Below are 18,908 nucleotides of genomic sequence, written 5' to 3'. Positions count from 1 at the left end.
TGTTCACTGTTAATGTATCATCAGTGGTAGAGGTAGTATTGTGGTAGTACTGATGTCCACTGTTAATGTGTCAGCAGTGGTAGAGGTAGTATTGTGGTAGTACTGATGTCCACTGTTAATGTATCATCAGTGGTAGAGGTAGAATTGTGATAGTACTGATGTCCACTGTTAGTGTGTCAGCAGTGGTAGAGGTAGTATTGTGGTAGTACTGATGTCCACTGTTAATGTATCATCAGTGGTAGAGGTAGTATTGTGATAGTACTGATGTCCACTGTTAGTGTGTCAGCAGTGGTAGAGGTAGTATTGTGGTAGTACTGATGTCCACTGTTAGTGTGTCAGCAGTGGTAGAGGTAGTATTGTGGTAGTACTGATGTCCACTGTTAATGTGTCAGCAGTGGTAGAGGTAGTATTGTGGTAGTACTGGTGTCCACTGTTAATGTATCATCAGTGGTAGAGGTAGTATTGTGATAGTACTGATGTCCACTGTTAGTGTGTCAGCAGTGGTAGAGGTAGTATTGTGATAGTACTGATGTCCACTGTTAGTGTGTCAGCAGTGGTAGAGGTAGTATTGTGGTAGTACTGATGTCCACTGTTAATGTATCAGCAGTGGTAGAGGTAGTATTGTGATAGTACTGATGTCCACTGTTAGTGTGTCAGCAGTGGTAGAGGTAGTATTGTGGTAGTACTGATGTCCACTGTTAATGTATCATCAGTGGTAGAGGTAGTATTGTGATAGTACTGATGTCCACTGTTAGTGTGTCAGCAGTGGTAGAGGTAGTATTGCGGTAGTACTGATGTCCACTGTTAATGTGTCAGCAGTGGTAGAAGTAGTCCTGAGGTAGCTAAGTATTGCCAGATTACCAAAAAGGCTGAGTAGGCTCTGTCCTGTGGCCCCCATGCCTTTTAGAAGCCAAGTGAAAATTTATACTATAAATCATTATATTATAATTTACGAAGGGTCCCCCTAATGCAGCAGGTTTAATGCAGCACTGGTACTGAGGTTGTATTGAGTTTGTACTGAGGTTGTATTGAGGTGGTACTGAGATTGTAATGAGGTTGTATCAAGGTTGTACTGAGGTAGTACTTAGATTGTATTGAGGTTGTACTGAGAAAGTACTAAGGTTGTACTGAGGTTGTATTGAGGTTGTACTGAGGTAATACTGAAGTTGTATTGAGGTTGACCCAGTTAGTCCTCCTCTGCTTTGTTGGCAGCCCATGATGCGGCTGCTCCAGATGAATGCCTAGGTTCACATCCCACAATCCTTTGAGGCTCTTCTAACATATTAGTGGAGTAGGCACGGACCACTGGAATGGCAAAGGCTCGAAAAGGCATCCTTAGGAAACAAGTTTATGTGCACGCGTGTGTGACCTGGCCTCATTCGGCTAATCCAGAACGTTCCTCTCATCATTCCCTTTGATAATTAACATTCCATCTGGGAGCCAAACGGATTATCTTCCAGACAGCGAGCACAATTAGGCACTATTACTGTCAGTCTGACAGGATGCTGGTTTTGTCGGGGCTTTTTTTTTTTCCCATTTTCTCTTCGTCTTCATCTCTCACCCCACTCCCACCCAGGTTTCCCTCTCCTTTATATATCTCTCCCAAAAAAAGTTACTCGACTACGGACTATCCGAGACAAAAGGGTGTTGTGGTGGAACGGACTCCTGTCTGCCAACAGACGGCAGCAGCTCGTTACTGGGTGACTCCCTTGAATCCTTCACAGCTGGCCCGGAAAAGAATGTAGGCCACATCCCATCAGCTGTCAAAAGCGACATTAGTGTGATCACAAAGGGTGGGTAGAGGAGAGGGCTGAACCACCCAACCCCCCCGATGCAACACTGTTTCATCTCTGTACTGGTGTTTTTGTGCCATGTTGCTGAGGCACAAGCAAAGATTACAGTGAATCCTCCAGATGGATTTGGCTGACTGTTAATGTCTGACCATACTTTATGGTTCCGTGTTGATCATGGTACCCAGACAATTTACCTGACACAAATTTATGGTAATGTGTATTTACATGACCATGGTTACTATGGTAATATGTTCTCCTGTGTTTACAGTTAGCCATTGCTTCTCATATTCATGCAGTATTGTATTTTCATTAATGGACATAAATGAACAAACACATCAAGTTAACTACTGTAGTTCCAAATCATATCGATCCTTTGTGTTCTGTTAAATTCCCTTTTCTGTTAAGTGAGCAGTGATTTAGCCTGGAACTGCTTTACATGCACCAAAAAGCCCCCAGTTTACAAATGCACCGTTAATGAAGCTACACGGGAGACTATATTTAAAAAGGCATCGTTAGAAGTGGCACAGAATCTATCTTGTGCCTAGTATAATTAAGTACATATATCTTAACTGTGCAGCGCAGTCAAGACCAGTGGTTGGAGCATCATATAGATTATGTAACGAATCAATCCAGCTTTCCACCGCCTAGCCAGTGCGGCTTAATGATCACTTCTACATCAAACACACTGAAGGAGCGAAGGGACAGGCTATTATTTTATTTTAATGAATTTATTTACAGTTATTTATTTATTTTATGCAGCATTGGCTGGTTTTTCTGTGCCTGCTCCGCAATATCACCCACTTCAGCGCGTTTTTCAAAATCGATACTTTTATGGCTGTCGATGAGGGAGTATAGTGCAAACGGAGGTCCAGAGGGTCAGACATACGCAAACACACACACACACACACACACACACACACACACACACACACAGTCTCATGCACACAGGCTTATTATGTTGGTGGATTCCCACCGACCTCTCTCATATTTGTATAACTACAATTTGCGGACTCTGAAAACATCTTTACTGGGAGAATCTTTATTGTCCTAATGCTGCTTCATTTCCTGTTTACTTTGCACTCAGAGCAACACTGTAAACACCCCTCAACAAACTCCCCTCATCATAAAACCCTCCGTCCTGCAGAGATTCGCACGGTTCACGCTTTGCCGGGCGACAGTAATGTGGCCACCTTCACGCCACCCTCGTGCACTCACACGCGTCCACGTGTCCAAGGCGTGTGAGACATTGAGTCTGAGGTGATAGCGAGGTGGGTGGCCTGACGGGTCGCTGATGTCACGGTCACTCAGGGTGCTGATAGGTTGCGGGAGTTTAGAGGAGTGGCCTAGACACTAGCAGCTTCATGTTTACATATTTTTTTAAACGGAAGGACAGAGGTGATGAATGTCTGGCTTTAAATATTGAAATACCTAAGCCTGGACTTTAGAACCCACTAAAATGCTTGACAAGCTCTCTGCTAAACTTTCCGCTAAACTTTAGCAAGACTTTTGAAGACTCTAGACTAAATTACGTCACTAAGCACTGTAAAATATTCATTAGCTAATGCTAGCATTCTGATGCACACCTCTGTCCCTAGCTGCTACATGATTCCTTTATCAAAGAATAAACAGTGTTTGGTAATAACAACCACTCTATTTCAAGCTTTTCTTTGCCTGCTGTCCCTGTAGGCGTTGCGGGTCCTGCCAAGGCCCTGGGTTATCCGTTAGGGAGATGTAACACTGCCAGGGCTTTTGTAATCCCTTTGCACCCAGCCCGCTCGGTCCACGCGGGCATGACCAACCGGATCTGCCCTCTGTGAAAAAGCCATGGGGCCAGCCCTCTACTTCACCCTGCACCTTATCCTGTTTGTCCTGAGCTGTTCTGCTGTACGGCCGGGCCCTCCTGAGAGTGGAAGGGGGCCCCGGCCCCTTGCCAAAGCGGGGATCGGCGACCGGAGCCCGGCAGAGAGGACCGACCGAGCGGACATGGCGATGGCTACTCCAGGGAACCAGTGGGCTAATGTGTCACCAAGTGGCGATTGTGGCGCTCCTCTTCAGCCTTGTTTCGGAGGGCTGCGGGTCTTTGAGCTGCTCGGTGCGTTGGGGTTTAATTGATGGCTTTGAGGCAGAAGCTTTTTGCCGTGGGTCCCCTAGCAAACAAAGACAGTCTTACAATGGCAGAGCATAGAAGCCTGTATATATATATATATATATATATATATATATATATATATATATATATACATGACTGTGTGCGTTCATGTGTGTGTGTTTGTGTGTGTATGTACTCATGCCCTGTAAAGGTCACTGGTGAACTTTCATTTGGTGTATTGTCTTACTTCGCAGCAGTAAATAGGGCACTTTTCATTTGAATTCTGAACGGGCAGCCAAAATGTCCTAAAATTAAAATGGAGGTAACCTCCACCCTTTCCCCACAAAAACAGCCATATAACCCCATCACGCAGCGTTTCGCCACCTTGAACCTCCTCAGTCGTCTCGGCTCTGAAGCGCCGGGTCCTTTATGTTGCTGTCCTCAAGATGACGGGGCCGTCATGAAAAGGCAGAAATAGAGAGCGTGCGCCGAGGTAAAAGAGTGGAGAGATTATTAGGGCATCCATTAGTGCCCTGCGCTCAGAACCGCGTTGCAGTTCCATTTAGAGTCGGTTTTAGGATTACTTCTCTCACCACAGGCAGGCCTCAGCTCCCATGCTGCGCTCTCGTATGAGGAGATATAAGGGGTGTGGAGGGTGGGGGGGATGAAGACCAATTGATTCTACATTTGTATCCTGTAAGTGGCACGAGGCAGTAACACAGAAGGCAGGCCTCTCTCCTGATCTGGGATCAGGTCTGAGAACATGAGCGACGTTGGACCGCTATGGACCCTTGAGCTACACATTTGTGCATTTTCTGCTTTGAAATCAGATTTCAAGATATTCACTTCCTTTTGCTCTTTTAACGTTTTGAAACTTTTCCTCCCCCCACCTCCTTTCCTCCTGTTTATCTGTGTGCTCCTCAGAATCATAAAAGCAATGTTATAGCTCAGTGTGTTTTATTGTGTGAGTTTTTTAGTGTGCATGTTTTAACAAACTGCTGTGGCTTAAGGTAAATCAGTGCAATTTGGCGTGGGAAGCTTCCTCTGTGCTTATTTGTTCTCCTTGGTTGAATAAAGATGGCACAGATGGCTGCGCAGACAAAAGCAGATCCATGCCCAAAGCTGCACTGTATTAATGGATTATCAGATACCACAACATACCAGACAGGTGCTACCTGCTCCGCTGCCACTGACTTGTAATTTACATGAAAATATTCAATCCTGGGTGATAAGCCACCCGCAGACGACGCAGTGCTTGGCGCTTGTTGTTCTTCTACTAACGGGCTGCTCCTGTGTTCTGTTCCAACAGGGTTCCTGAGCACAGGTGACCAGGCCGCCAAGGGGAATTATGGGCTGCTGGACCAGATTCAAGCGTTACGGTGGATCAAGGAGAATATCCAGGCCTTCAAAGGAGATCCCAAGAGGGTGACCATATTCGGATCCGGAGCTGGGGCTTCATGCGTTAGCTTGCTCACCCTCTCACACTATTCCGAGGGTAGGTAGCATCTAGCCGTGACTCTGCGTTTTGTGCTAATCGTTTCGTCAGTGGCTACATTGGAAGCTCCGAAAGATTAAAACTATTGTACGGGTGTTTATTTATGTTACTGGGTTCAGTGGTCTATAAACGTTGTCCTTATGTCTTTATCGTTTCCTGGTGTGGTAAATGTTGGTTTCACAAGGGCAAAATGGCCTTGATTTTTACAGTGTTTCATTATATTTAGGACATTTACTGTTTTGTCACTGCAATATTAGTCTTGTGTTTTATTTGCTTTTAAAACTAGTAAAAGTAAATTACTTTTACTATTTTAATACATTTACTGGTACATATAAGTTTATTACTTTGCCAAATCAATATACCGTAGACCCAGGAACAGGTGTTGGGGTAAAGGCCTTGGTTTGCACTAGACAGCCAAGCTGAAGGCGGCCATTTGCCTTATCTCCAGCTGAGCTGGAAGTCATATGAGACAGCTGTCGTTTGATTAGTGTGTGTAGCCAGCTAATTAACTTGTTTTCAAAACCATTTGTTTTATCTTTCTGTTTGCTATATGTAACGTCATTAATCTTATATTAATGTGAATTCAGAATATAAGAACGGCCTCTCGTGCTTGTGTGGCAGTTATGACACTAGCTGAATGATAATGACAACAACACAAACTGAGATATCTCACACAAGAACAAAAGGCCTATTTCAGGGCGTGCGTGAGGTGAATTGCAAAGAGAGGAAAAACAGACACCTCTCTTCAAAGCCTTGAAACTTTGTGCATTACACCAGGCATTCCTTAGCACGTCTTTAAGCGTTGTATACCGCTTTTCTGAGATTTTAGCCTATTTACATGCTGTTTCCTGTGGTGTAATGCATCCCACTGGGACAGCATGCATGACACGTACCTACAGACGCTCAGCTTCCCGGTGAAAAAAGAAAATGGTGCAGATTGAAGCAGAATCTCATAATGGATCAAATGACCTCTGGCAACAGTTCCTCCCCTCCAGGATGGGCAATTCAGTCTGGACTGAGCGTGTGACAGGCTCGATCAGAACGGCGTGGATCGAACGTGCCACGGCTCCACACTGAAAGGGTCTGCTATGATTTATGAATGGATTTTGAATTACATAATGTGAACTGTGTGAGGCATTTAGTGCCATTAAAGAGCATCGTTTCACCTGATTCTCTGGCTGCTGATGTCAGAGTCCTTTCAGACGACCCGTCTGGGTCTAAAGGGCTGTAATGAGCTAGTGCCTGACATCATTGGGTCCTTCTGAAAACCTGACTGTGTGTGTGTGTGTGTGTGTGTGTGTGTGTGTGTGTGTGTGTGTGTGTGTGTGTGTGTGTGTGTGTTCACCACAGAGTTGTCACAAACGAGGCTCTGTATTCTTCTGTATACTATTTTTGTTTTTTGGGTACCTTGCAAAAATCTTTTTAAGGATCCTGTCAAGAGATAAAAAAAGGTGACGCTTGATGTTCACTCACAGATAATTGGCGGTTGTTTCTTGTATATATGAAGTGAAGTGAGGGCTGTTTTGCCCTTCTGGGCCTCTCTCAGGCCCTGCCATTTGCCCCGTGCCTCCATGCCTTCCACACCCAGACTGGAGGTCCCAGACTGGGACGTGGACCCCAATACTGTGAGCACCTGGGCTGACGGAAGCCCACACGCTTATGTGTTTCATTTACTGATATTCTTTCCCCAGCACAGAGGAGGAAAAGGAAGAGGGCTCCATTTAGCAGCCATAATGGAGATAATAACTCCATAGATAGACTCCTCATATTGCCCTGGTTGAGTCACTGGAGCTTCTGAGAAGATATAAATAGTATGGGCAACATAATACAAATACACACACAAGTAAACACACACGCACACACACACACACACACACACACACACACACACACACACACACACAAATACATCTTGCTCTCTGGCCTATTTACATAGTGGCAATTCAGTGAAGCCAGTTCTTCATTTAAAAATGTTAAAAATGTTCACAGCTGCGACATTTGGGACATTGTCCAGAGCATCATTAAGAAACATCCAGAAGCAACTGAAGACCTCAGAGATAACGTCTGCCAGAGATGAGGATTATGGTGTGACTAGATCAGGAAAATGACCTTTGAAATACAGTGACATGATTGGATAGAGATACCAGTTCTTGTTTTGGCTCTATAAAATACATCAAGTTGGATCTGACAGTTACATCACATTGAATCTGTGATCTGTCGCAATGGGTTAATGTGCACAATGCCAGCTTCATACCAGGGCACTTATGTACTTATGCTGCGTGAAGCATAAACTCTGTACAGTCTACAACCCACAGTCATCATCACAATCATCACAGTCACTGCAGGTGTCACGCTCATCACCAGACACATTGATGTGCTGCTCAGATGTCTAAGGGAGTCTGTCACTTTCAGTTTGGGGGCTTTTTGCATTCATATGATTGACTTGGCTAGTCAACAGCTTTTCCTTTTTCTCCTTGAAAACCTCCATATTTGTTCTAATAGTATAGTAAAGTTTAGTGTAGTATAGTAAAGTTTAGTGTAGTATAGTACAGTTTAGTGTAGTATAGCAAAGTATAGTAAAGTTTAGTGTAGTATAATAAAGTTTAGTGTAGTATAGTACAGTTTAGTGTAGTATAGTAAAGTATAGTAAAGTTTAGTGTAGTATAGTAAAGTTTAGTGTAGTATAGTAAAGTATAGTAAAGTTTAGTGTAGTATAGTAAAGTTTAGTGTAGTATAGTACAGTTTAGTGTAGTATAGTAAAGTATAGTAAAGTTTAGTGTAGTATAGTAAAGTTTAGTGTGGTATAGTACAGTTTAGTGTAGCATAGTAAAGTATAGTAAAGTTTAGTGTAGTATAGTAAAGTTTCGTGTAGTATAGTACAGTTTAGTGTAGTATAGTAAAGTATAGTAAAGTTTAGTGTAGTATAGTAAAGTAGTGGTCTTTGTTTTGCGTCACTGTTTTCCTGCAAGGAGAAGAACCTTCCACTGAGTTTTGAAAAATTCTTCCTGTTGGTACCATCAGCAGTCATGAAAAACATCAGCAAACCCTGCTAGTAGTCAGAGATGCCACTGTGTTTCAAACTCTGCTTGTAGTCAGACATGTCTATGCCACTGTATTTCAGACTCTGCTTGTAGTCAGACATGTCTTGCAACTGTGTTTCTTGTATGCCATTTTTACATATTTCTCTCACTCCATCATTTTGGTACAGTTTAAGCTTTGTCTCATCTGTTCATGAGACTTCAAGAATTCTTCAGGCTTTTCCTGACATGTTTGGCAAACTGTAACTTGGCCTTGGTGCTATTGAGGCTTTACAGTGGCTGGCACATCATGCTGATGTATTCTTCCACTAGAGTAATCTGACATGTCTAGGCCTACATCCTAGACAGTGCTCTCAATTTGGTCAACTGTTTTTTCGTCCTACCCAAACGTATTCTTTCCCCATTCACTAATGTGGTCAGGTTGCTCCCTATTGCTGAACGTACCGGTGGCTTTTTCGTGATTCTGCAAGAGCTCCAATGGTTGATTTTGACATGCGTTCCACATTGTCTGTCATTGCGGATTTTTCCAGCCCCATTATGACATTGTTGATTGTTGATTTTTCAGGCCCATTATGACATAGACCCTTTGTTAGCTGAACTAATGAAACAACAGAGTAGCTAGTTGTCCTGCTACTTCATCTCCTGAGATGGTCGCGCTATGTAGAAAAACGGCTCTGACTCATATGATTCTGCCCATACAAATGCAGACACCCTCAAATTAAAGCTGACATTCTCCACTTTAACCTCATAACCCCAAATCCATTGTGCTGAAGATCAGAGCAAAAAAAAACAAGAATTGTCACCGTTCAATTACTTCCAGACCGCACTGTAATTAGCACTTATCCTTACATGCATTCTCCCTTTGTCCTGGTTTATGCTCTGCCAGCTACACACAAGTTTTAGCATTGATCGGAAAAGTTACACTGTGCGCTGTGTCTGCTTTTAGCAAAGTGGTCTGAGTGCCCTAATGGCCATTTGTGTCTTTTTGTTCCCAGATCTGTTTCAGAAAGCCATCATCCAGAGTGGAACGGCTCTATCCAGCTGGGCCGTCAATTACCAGCCAGCCAAGTACACCCGCATGCTCGCTGAGAAGGTGGGCTGCAATATGCTGGATACCATAGACCTGGTGGAATGCTTGCAGAACAAGAACTACAAGGAGCTGATTGAGCAGTACATCACCCAGGCCAAGTACCACATCGCTTTTGGACCAGTCATCGATGGTGACGTCATCCCAGATGACCCACAGATTCTCATGGAGCAGGGCGAGTTCCTCAATTATGACATCATGCTGGGTGTCAACCAGGGTGAGGGGTTTAAGTTTGTGGACGGGATTGTGGACAGCGAGGACGGTGTCTCTGCAAACGACTTTGACTTTGCCGTGTCGGATTTTGTGGACCACCTGTATGGTTATCCGGAGGGAAAGGACACCCTCCGGGAAACGATCAAGTTTATGTACACGGATTGGGCTGACAAGGAGAACCCTGAGACCAGGCGCAAGACGTTGGTGGCATTGTTCACGGACCACCAGTGGGTGGCGCCAGCTGTAGCCACGGCGGATTTGCACGCGCAGTATGGATCGCCGACGTATTTCTACGCTTTCTACCACCATTGCCAGAGCGAGATGAAGCCTAGCTGGGCGGACTCGGCGCATGGAGACGAGGTGCCCTACGTGTTCGGGATCCCCATGATCGGCCCGACCGACCTGTTCAACTGCAATTTCTCCAAGAACGACGTCATGCTCAGTGCGGTCGTGATGACATACTGGACCAATTTCGCCAAGACAGGGTGAGTGACGTCCCCGTACGCTGATACACCTTGTTGTAAATTTCATGAAAGTATTGCCAGTTAAATTGCCTGCGATGGACACATCCAGTGGGTTGTGGTCTTGGGGCATCAGCACATGCACAAAGTCATATGCTGACCAGGGAATCTTCAGATTGAATGCAAAGGAAAGGATTTTTGAAGGGGAGGTTATAGTGTTAAGAGTGTTTACCAGGGTCCTGTAGAAAGGACTTGCTTCCAGAATCTCAGCTGAGTCACCCAGATTTTACAAGATTTTCGAAGCAATGTTATCTAGAGCAAGTACATCAGGACCCCACTCTTTATATGAAAGTGTCAGAAATAATAATAACTCTGAGAGCCATTCCAACTAGGGGAGTTTGCTTAGTTGTCAACTTCTTTTTTTATTTAACCAAGCCAGCTATGACTCTAAAAATCGGTAGTTATTTGTGGTGGACAGAATATCCTTTCTAAGAAAGCAATGCACATGCCAAAAATATATTTGCCGTTCATATAAAAAGTGCTAGTATTGATATAAAAAGCAGTGTCTAACTGAAGAAGTGGAACATCGCCTTCCTGTCTGACATTGCCGCTGAACAGAGTCGTGGTTCTGCCCACCTTTATCAGACCTTGCTCTTCTTCTTACAGTGCCTTTCTTCCTTTGATTGCGTTTCACAGCATGCACACGCCACCTCATCCCACACGCTGTCATGCAGTGACAATCGGCTTGACCGCAGAGCCTCTTTCCGGACCTCAGGGGTTATATATCACGGGGCCCTTTTAGAACGAGAGTGCAGATATAGAATCAGTCACTGCCATTAACATGATTCTATACTCCATCTGGAGAACTGATCCCAGATCTGCACTCTGAAACACATGAGACGTGAGGGCCAGGGGTGTCTCTCTCTCTCTCTGACTGTCTGCTGCCTGTCCGCTACGTAGTTCCTGGTGTGAGTATTTCAGCAGCTTCATAGTAAAGTGAATCAGGATGCTCCTCTGTTAGAGCTCCTCATGACGCCTTGCCTTGCCGTTAGACCAACATTACCAGCTTGTTATCCTGTCCAAGGCCACACCCCCGCCCAGCCACGCCCCCACCCAGCCACGCCCCCGCCCAGCCACGCCCCCACCCAGCCACGCCCCCACCCAGCCACGCGTCTGTCCGGCCATGACCTTCTCCCCCTTCTTCTGCAGCAGGGCACCAGTGCACCAGGGGGTGTCCTGGTAGGCTCATCCAAGCTGCACGTCGAGAAGCAAAACTCCACCCCCCCCACCCCCCCCCCGACATCCGCACCACTCCACACCACCACCCCCACATCCCACCACATCCTGCTCAGCCTGAGTGCCACACAGCGGGGGCCAAAACTCAAAGTCTTCTCCTCAGCCCTGGGAAGTGCTTTACACAGGAAAGACACACCAGACACTCCACTTGTGTAGCTTGACTTTCACTTAACGAGTGATGTCTGCAAATCATTTGGGGGTTGGACAGATGCCAAATTACAGTTTACTCTAGACTGAGTTATTATTTAATACAATTTTAATTTTTTTTTCCATTTCATCCATAATTTGCCATTTTTTGGACCAATAGATTTAAGAAATACAAAAAATTTAGCCCAATGTCTAGAATAAAACCATTAGTGGCCATAAGCTCTATCTGCATTTATTTGAAACACCATGTAGGTCAGTTTCTAGTCTAGGAGTTTCTAGGAGTAGTCTAGGTTTAGGCCTAATCTTGTTGATGAAGATAATGAAATACACCTGCATGGTAGGCATGCCTAATAAAGCAGCCGGTGGGGGTGGGTAAGAAGGCAGGCCTTTCTCACGGACCGGCTGGTGAGGGTGAGAAGCTCTCCTTCCAGAGACAGTGTGTCAGCGAGACAAGCCTCTGTGAGAATGACACTGATTGCCTTCTCCTTCACCCTGACACACGCTCTCTCATCAAGATCCTGCTCGCTCTTGACACAAGGGTGCAGAAATACCATTTTTTACATGCACTGCGCAACATGTGTGTAATCTCAGCACACAATAATCTCAGTGTGTAATCTCAGCACACATCACCTAACTATTAAGTGGCAGTAAGAAGATGTTAATAGCCCTCCAGGGTCCCACAGGGATTTAGATGTATTACAGTCTTTACTCAACCCCTTAGACTGCGTTAAGCTACATAGCACTGATTGCTACATTAATTCAGTCCTTCATTGAGAATTATGGTCCTTAGAATGAAAAGACATTAGTGTAGCTACATTTATACAAAGGGCAGCAAAAATATATCTACTTGTTATACAATATTCCTCAAGTGTACAAAAACATTGGAATGTAAATACTCAAAGTTATAAGTGCTGCGATCTCCATATTCCTAAATGGGGTAATTTAAGCATGAAATTTAAAGTGAGGATTTCTGGTCATTAAGAGAGTTTGCCTCCTTTCAGCAGAAAAGACACGTCTGGGACGGATGCTTCCATAACTGGTGAAGAGGTTTTAGTTTTTTTCTTCTGTGAAACAGAGACAATAATTGCTCTTAATGGCATACACCTCAGGCTAAGACACAGAGAGAAAGAAGAGAGGAGAGGAAGAGGAGGGCAAGTTGCATTATGGGTCTTTGTTTCTGACCGTTTTTCTGTTTTCATTTCGTACGTGGAGAATATGTATAGTGTGTAGTGAAGATAATAAGTGCAGGACCCAGATAGACCCAGCAAGTCCTGCATGATCCCGAGTCCTGCGTGATTCAGGGTCCTAAATCAGTCCTGCATGATCCCGAGTCCTGCGTGATTCAGGGTCCTACATCAGTCCTGCATGATCCCGAGTCCTGCGTGATTCAGGGTCCTACATCAGTCCTGCATGATCCCGAGTCCTGCGTGATTCAGGGTCCTACATCAGTCCTGCATGATCCCGAGTCCTGCGTGATTCAGGGTCCTACATCAGTCCTGCATGATCCCGAGTCCTGCGTGATTCAGGGTCCTACATCAGTCCTGCATGATCCCGAGTCCTGTGTGATTCAGGGTCCTACATGAGTCCTGCATGATCCCGAGTCCTGCGTGATTCAAGGTCCTACATGAGTCCTGCATGATCCCGAGTCCTGCGTGATTCAGGGTCCTACATCAGTCCTGCATGATCCCGAGTCCTGCGTGATTCAGGGTCCTACATCAGTCCTGCATGATCCCGAGTCCTGCGTGATTCAGGGTCCTACATCAGTCCTGCATGATCCCGAGTCCTGCGTGATTCAGGGTCCTACATCAGTCCTGCATGATCCTGCATGATCACACTGCTGAGTACTGGCAGAGCGGGCTGGGGCGGGACACGTGTCAGCGTCAGGTCCTCCGAGGCGTTTCGTAACACCCTCGTGGAACCGTCCCACGCGTCAGTGATCCTCGGCCTTTTGATGTTCCTACCCGCAGTGTGACCGCTCCAGTGATTATTCATGTGTGTATGTTAGTGTCAAGGTGATTAGTGTCAAGGTGATTAGTGCCAAGGTGATTAGTGCCAAGGTGATGTGTGTACGTTAGTGTCAAGGTGATGTGTGTACGTTAGTGTCAAGGTGATGTGTACATTAGTGTCAAGGCGATGTGTTATTTTGTGCCATTATCTGGTCTTATGTGATTATAAAAATAAATAAATAAACCACATTATTTCTGTAATTCAGGTCTTGAATGTGCGGTAAAAAGGATAAATAACTACTGTCACTTCCTGTTTGCACTTCAGTCACACACACACACCCATCGTAGCCCAAATGTTTAGATTACGGGATGTAGCTTCAGGCATAATGGACCATTACTTTAACACATAGCATGGAGCACCAACAATAGCAATGCAGACATCAACAAACAGAATACTTTTCATCATATCTTGATATCTGTATTCAAAATATACAAAGTGTTTTCTTAAATGGCACTTGTATATGGTGTTTGTGTGTTTGTATGAATATGTTGTTCATTTCCTCGATATGTATATGACTTTATTACTTGCTTGTTCATTCATTCATTCATTCATTCATTCATATACAATGATGCTTATTTTCTATTTATTGATCTGTTTATGTTGATTTAGTAAATTTAGTCTGTTAGTTTACTTGTTCCTGTCACCATATCCCATTGCTAATATCCATTGTTCTGTGTGTGTGTGTTACTACAAATACAGTATGTTCTGCATGTAGCTAAGGGTTCTCTCCATCATCAGTGCCTATTTAAAGCTCTCTCTCTCTGTCTCTCTCTCTCTCTGTCTGTCTCTCTCTCTCTCTCTGCCTGTCTGCTTCCCACCATGTCTTCTCACGCTCCTCCTTTGACTTAATGAAATCACAACAGCAGTTACTGCCTCCTCCGTGGGCCTGACACTCTCTCTCTCTCTCTCTCTCTCTCTCTCTCTCTCTCTCTCTCTCTCTCTCTCTCTCTCTCTCTCTCTCTCTCTCTCTCTCTCTCTCACACACACACACACACACAGAGCTAAGATCACTAAGCCCAGTCGTTTTATCCTGCAGCTAATGACAGAACAGCACGGCCTCTTAGTACCAAATGAGTTTGCATGTCCAGACAGCGCCTCTCAGGGCGTGTACATCACCTACACGCTGGCCTGTGGCGGAGAGACGTCTCCATCACGCAGTGGCAAAATCCAACCTCTGCCAATTACTTCAGATGTTTTGTGCACTGAAGCGTGTGCTGAGGCTGAAACTGATGATTCGTTCACATTACCTGTACACCTCCATTAATGATCATGTGAGGAACTGATGACCCGCTGTGAGCTGATTCTTTACATGCAGTGTGTGTTGTTATAACAGCCCCTAATTGTCATGAAGATGAATCGAGTTTCCTGTTAAACAGTGGCCATTTTAGGTGTCGATGTTCATGATGTACAGTCTGCTTGTGTTTATGGTGTTTATGGTGTGTTTATGGTGTTTATGGTGTGTTTATGGTGTGTTTTTGGTGTTTATGGTGTTTACGGTGTTTATTGTGTTTGTGGTGTTTATGGTGTGTTTATGGTATTTATGGTGTTTGTTGTGTGTTTTTGGTGTGTTTTGGTGTTTATTGTGTTTATTGTGTTTGTGGTGTTTATTGTGTTTATGGTGTTTATGGTGTGTTTTTGGTGTTTATGGTGTTTATTGTGTTTATGGTGTTTATGGTGTTTGTGTTGTGTTTTTTGTGTTTATGGTGTTTATTGTGTTTATGATGTTTATGGTGTTTATGCTGTGTTTATGGTGTTTATGGTGTGTTTTTGGTGTTTATGCTGTGTTTAGGGTGTGTTTATGGTGTTTATGGTGTGTTTATGGTGTGCTTATGGTGTTTATGGTGTACTTGTGGCCTCGTGTGGTGTTCGGGATGTACTTGTGTGTGCTTGTGTGTTTGCTGTACACAGAGTTGTATAGTAACGAAGTAGAACTACTTCACTACTGTACTTAAGTACTAAAATGCTGTATCTGTACTTTACTGGAGTATTATTTTTTTCTCCTACTTCCACTTTTACTTCACTACATATTTTCCATCAGTTTAATACTTTTACTCAGATATATTTTTTACGTGCTGTATAGTTACTCGTTACAATTATATACATGTTAGCTGGCGCTGTCACCGGGTCAAGCGATTAGGCTGTCTTATGAGAAAACTGCGCATGCTCCGGTCGCGTCTCGTTAACTCTGCTGCTGCCTTCACTGAACACTTGAGCTTCGTAATCTAGGTTCACTTGACACGCTGTTACTGGGGCAAGGGTCCGCGCGGCAAAAATGACGCAATCGCGGTGGCTCCGCCCATGCGCGTTAACCACGCGCGCAGAAGTTACAAGGTGGAATTCATGCACTTGTACGGCACTTTGAAGGTCCATTTTCAGTATTTTCCAGCACCTTCAGCTTCATTTACATATTTATACAAATACACATATATTCGAAATTATTCCAAATAATTCGCTTTTTATCTCATTAAAAGAGATGGTACCGTGTTTGGTAACAGCAGAAGAGCGCAGTAAGCACTAGTTAGGTTAGATATCTTAGCTAACTAACCTAATTATGTTCATGGCGTGCTGCAGAATTCACTTAACATTAGCTGGCAATAAAGGCGACGTGCTGACTAATCATGTGCCCATTTTATAGTGTAGTGTTTTTATAGGGTAAGGGCATTTATTGGGGGTAAACGCAGGGCAGTAAGCTCACCCTTAGAATCCGACGGACGGATTTTACGTCCAAAATACACCTCGTTTTCTCAGCTAAATTATGGCGAATTTGTACTTTTGCGTCAAAACTACAACGTAGCGGGACATAGGTTATCTGTTTTTTGTGTACGAAGTGTTAACCCCAGTTTTTTAAGTACATACAGAACACTTGTATTTGTGATCTTTGACATCTTTGATTTGTAAGTGATATATAAAAACAATTGATAATCAAACTTTAAGGCTTTCTTTAACCAAAACACAATACTTGTACTTTTTACTTTCAGTACTTGAGTAATAAATTTTAGACTAAACTACTTGCAATACTCAAGTACAAAAAATGCTGAATATTTCTGTACTTCTACTTAAGTAAAGTTTTTAAAGAACACTTCAACTTCTACTCAAGTAAATGTTTTGATAGAGTACTTGTACTTTTACTCAAGTATGGGTCTCGAATACTTTATACAACACTGGCTGTACATATACAGAGACAACAAAAGGGTGGTCAAAACAGTTTGGATGACATTTAGTCCAGAAAGGTTGATATATTCTGATGTTTACAATAATCTGATGATCTCCTCTGCTGTCCAGATGACAAACTCTCCCCACATTGTGAGGGTAGTGTGCTGAGAGCAGGGATGTGGGCAGGTTTTTCTAATGAAACACTAATTTAGTCATTAGTCATTCTTTGACACATTAGAATCATTTGGTTGGATCCTGGAGTGCTTCATAAGCATGGTGGAAAAAGATGACTGACATACCTTACAGACGTGTAGAACAGACATGCAGGGAAAAAAAAAACAGGAATCACTGACATAACAAACTTCAACATTAATTTTCTCAAAGAAATGGACTCAAAGAGAAGTGTTTTACTGCCTCATTTCCATATATTGGAAACTTTTACATCTTGCAGCCTTTTTTTGCCTAAACCTCAGACTGAATAAAACTGTTAAATTGATCCTCTAAGACAAAAGAAAAAAAGACCACTCATTTTTAATGAGAGCTGGAACATTTGCTAAAAATCAGGCATGATTTCCAATTTTCAGAAGTGCCAGTTATGAAACTGCACCCTGTGAATATCGTCTTATAAATTAAATTAAAAAAGAGTGACAGGTAGACAAAACTGTGGTGTTTATGTATTTAGTGAAATGAGGCATGTGTGTGAGGCATTGCTGTGGCACGTATTACTGAAGTGCTGTAAATGGGGTTTGTTGTTGGAATCTCACTCATCCACTCGTGTTTCTTTTCTTTTAAACAGAGACCCAAATCAGCCAGTACCTCAGGACACCAAGTTTATTCACACCAAGCCCAACCGCTTTGAAGAGGTGGCCTGGTCCAAGTACAATCCCAAAGACCAGCTGTACCTTCACATCGGCCTGAAGCCCAGGGTCCGAGACCACTACCGCGCCACTAAGGTGGCCTTCTGGTTGGAGCTTGTACCACACCTGCACAACATCAACGAGCTCTTCCAGTACGTCTCCACAACCACCAAGATCCCGCCGCAAGACACCACGCCCTTCCCGTACACGAAGCGCCTGGGCAAAAACGTGGCCGTCGACCACGCGTCACCCCGGCGTGCCCCCGCCGAACCCCAAGCAGACGACGGACCAGCACAAGGGCGGCGAGCCGGGCGACGACACGTCGGTGGTGATCGAGAACAAGCGCGACTACTCCACCGAGCTGAGCGTGACCATCGCCGTGGGCGCCTCGCTGCTCTTCCTCAACATCCTGGCCTTCGCCGCGCTCTACTACAAGAAGGACAAGCGACGGCACGAGTCCAACCGGCGCGGGCTCAGTCCACAGCGCAACGCGGGCCGCGGCTGCCGTGGTGGGGGGAGGCGGCCTCGGCGGCTCGGTCGGAGGGGGCGGGGGCCAACGACATGGCGCACCTGCAGAGCGAGGAGCTCATGTCCCTGCAGATGAAGCAACAGCAGTTGGAGCACGAGCTGGAGCACCACCACGAGTGCGAGGCGCTGCAGGCCCACGAAGCGCTACGCCTGGCCTGCCCGCCCGACTACACCCTCACGCTGCGCCGCTCGCCCGACGACATCCCGCTCATGACGCCGAGCACCATCACCATGATCCCCAACTCGCTGGCCGCCATGCAGCCTTTGCACAACTTCAGCGCCTTCGGAGGCAGCCAGAACAGCACCAACCTGCCACACGGGCACTCCACCACCAGGGTATAGCCAGGGCCCGCCGTGACCGCCCAAGCCCGCCCTCTGCCTCTTGGAACTGCCCGGGGGGGGGGGGGGGGGGGGGGGGGGGGGGGGGGGGGGGGGGGGGGGTGGAGGTCGTTTGGACTCAGAAGTTCGAAGTCTCTCTCATGGATGAAAAAGAATTTGAAATTCTACTCGGAGATAGACTCAGAGTGGATGAGATATTATTTTGCTACAATACCTTCTTGAAGAAGATACACAAGTCCAGTATCACCTATTTGTGGAAGTAAATGTTACTAAAACTAACAGTGAACTTGGAGCCAAGCATAGAGGAAACAAGGGAATATTTTACCAAAAGCAGTTCTGAGCTCTTCTACAGGGACAGTTGATCTTGCGTAGTTGACACATTCATATTAAGGACAGCAGGCAGTG

General features: G+C 44.9%; 1 protein-coding gene across 1 annotated transcript in view; it reads left to right on the top strand.

Moving 5' to 3' along the window:
* nlgn4xa (neuroligin 4 X-linked a) overlaps nt 1–18,551 on the top strand; it is a 70,839-nt gene extending 52,288 nt beyond the window's left edge. The window contains 5 exon segments of the mRNA XM_076983168.1: nt 5,192–5,377; nt 9,411–10,200; nt 17,576–17,842; nt 17,844–18,190; nt 18,193–18,551. Of these exon segments, the coding sequence (XP_076839283.1) occupies nt 5,192–5,377; nt 9,411–10,200; nt 17,576–17,842; nt 17,844–18,190; nt 18,193–18,506 (1,904 nt within the window). The 3' untranslated portion in view covers nt 18,507–18,551.
* The last annotated feature ends 357 nt before the right edge of the window (nt 18,552–18,908 follow it).

Source organism: Brachyhypopomus gauderio, chromosome 20 (genome assembly GCF_052324685.1).
Source record: "Brachyhypopomus gauderio isolate BG-103 chromosome 20, BGAUD_0.2, whole genome shotgun sequence".
Taxonomy (NCBI): Eukaryota; Metazoa; Chordata; class Actinopteri; order Gymnotiformes; family Hypopomidae; genus Brachyhypopomus; species Brachyhypopomus gauderio.
This window is presented reverse-complemented; position numbering and strand designations above follow the sequence as displayed.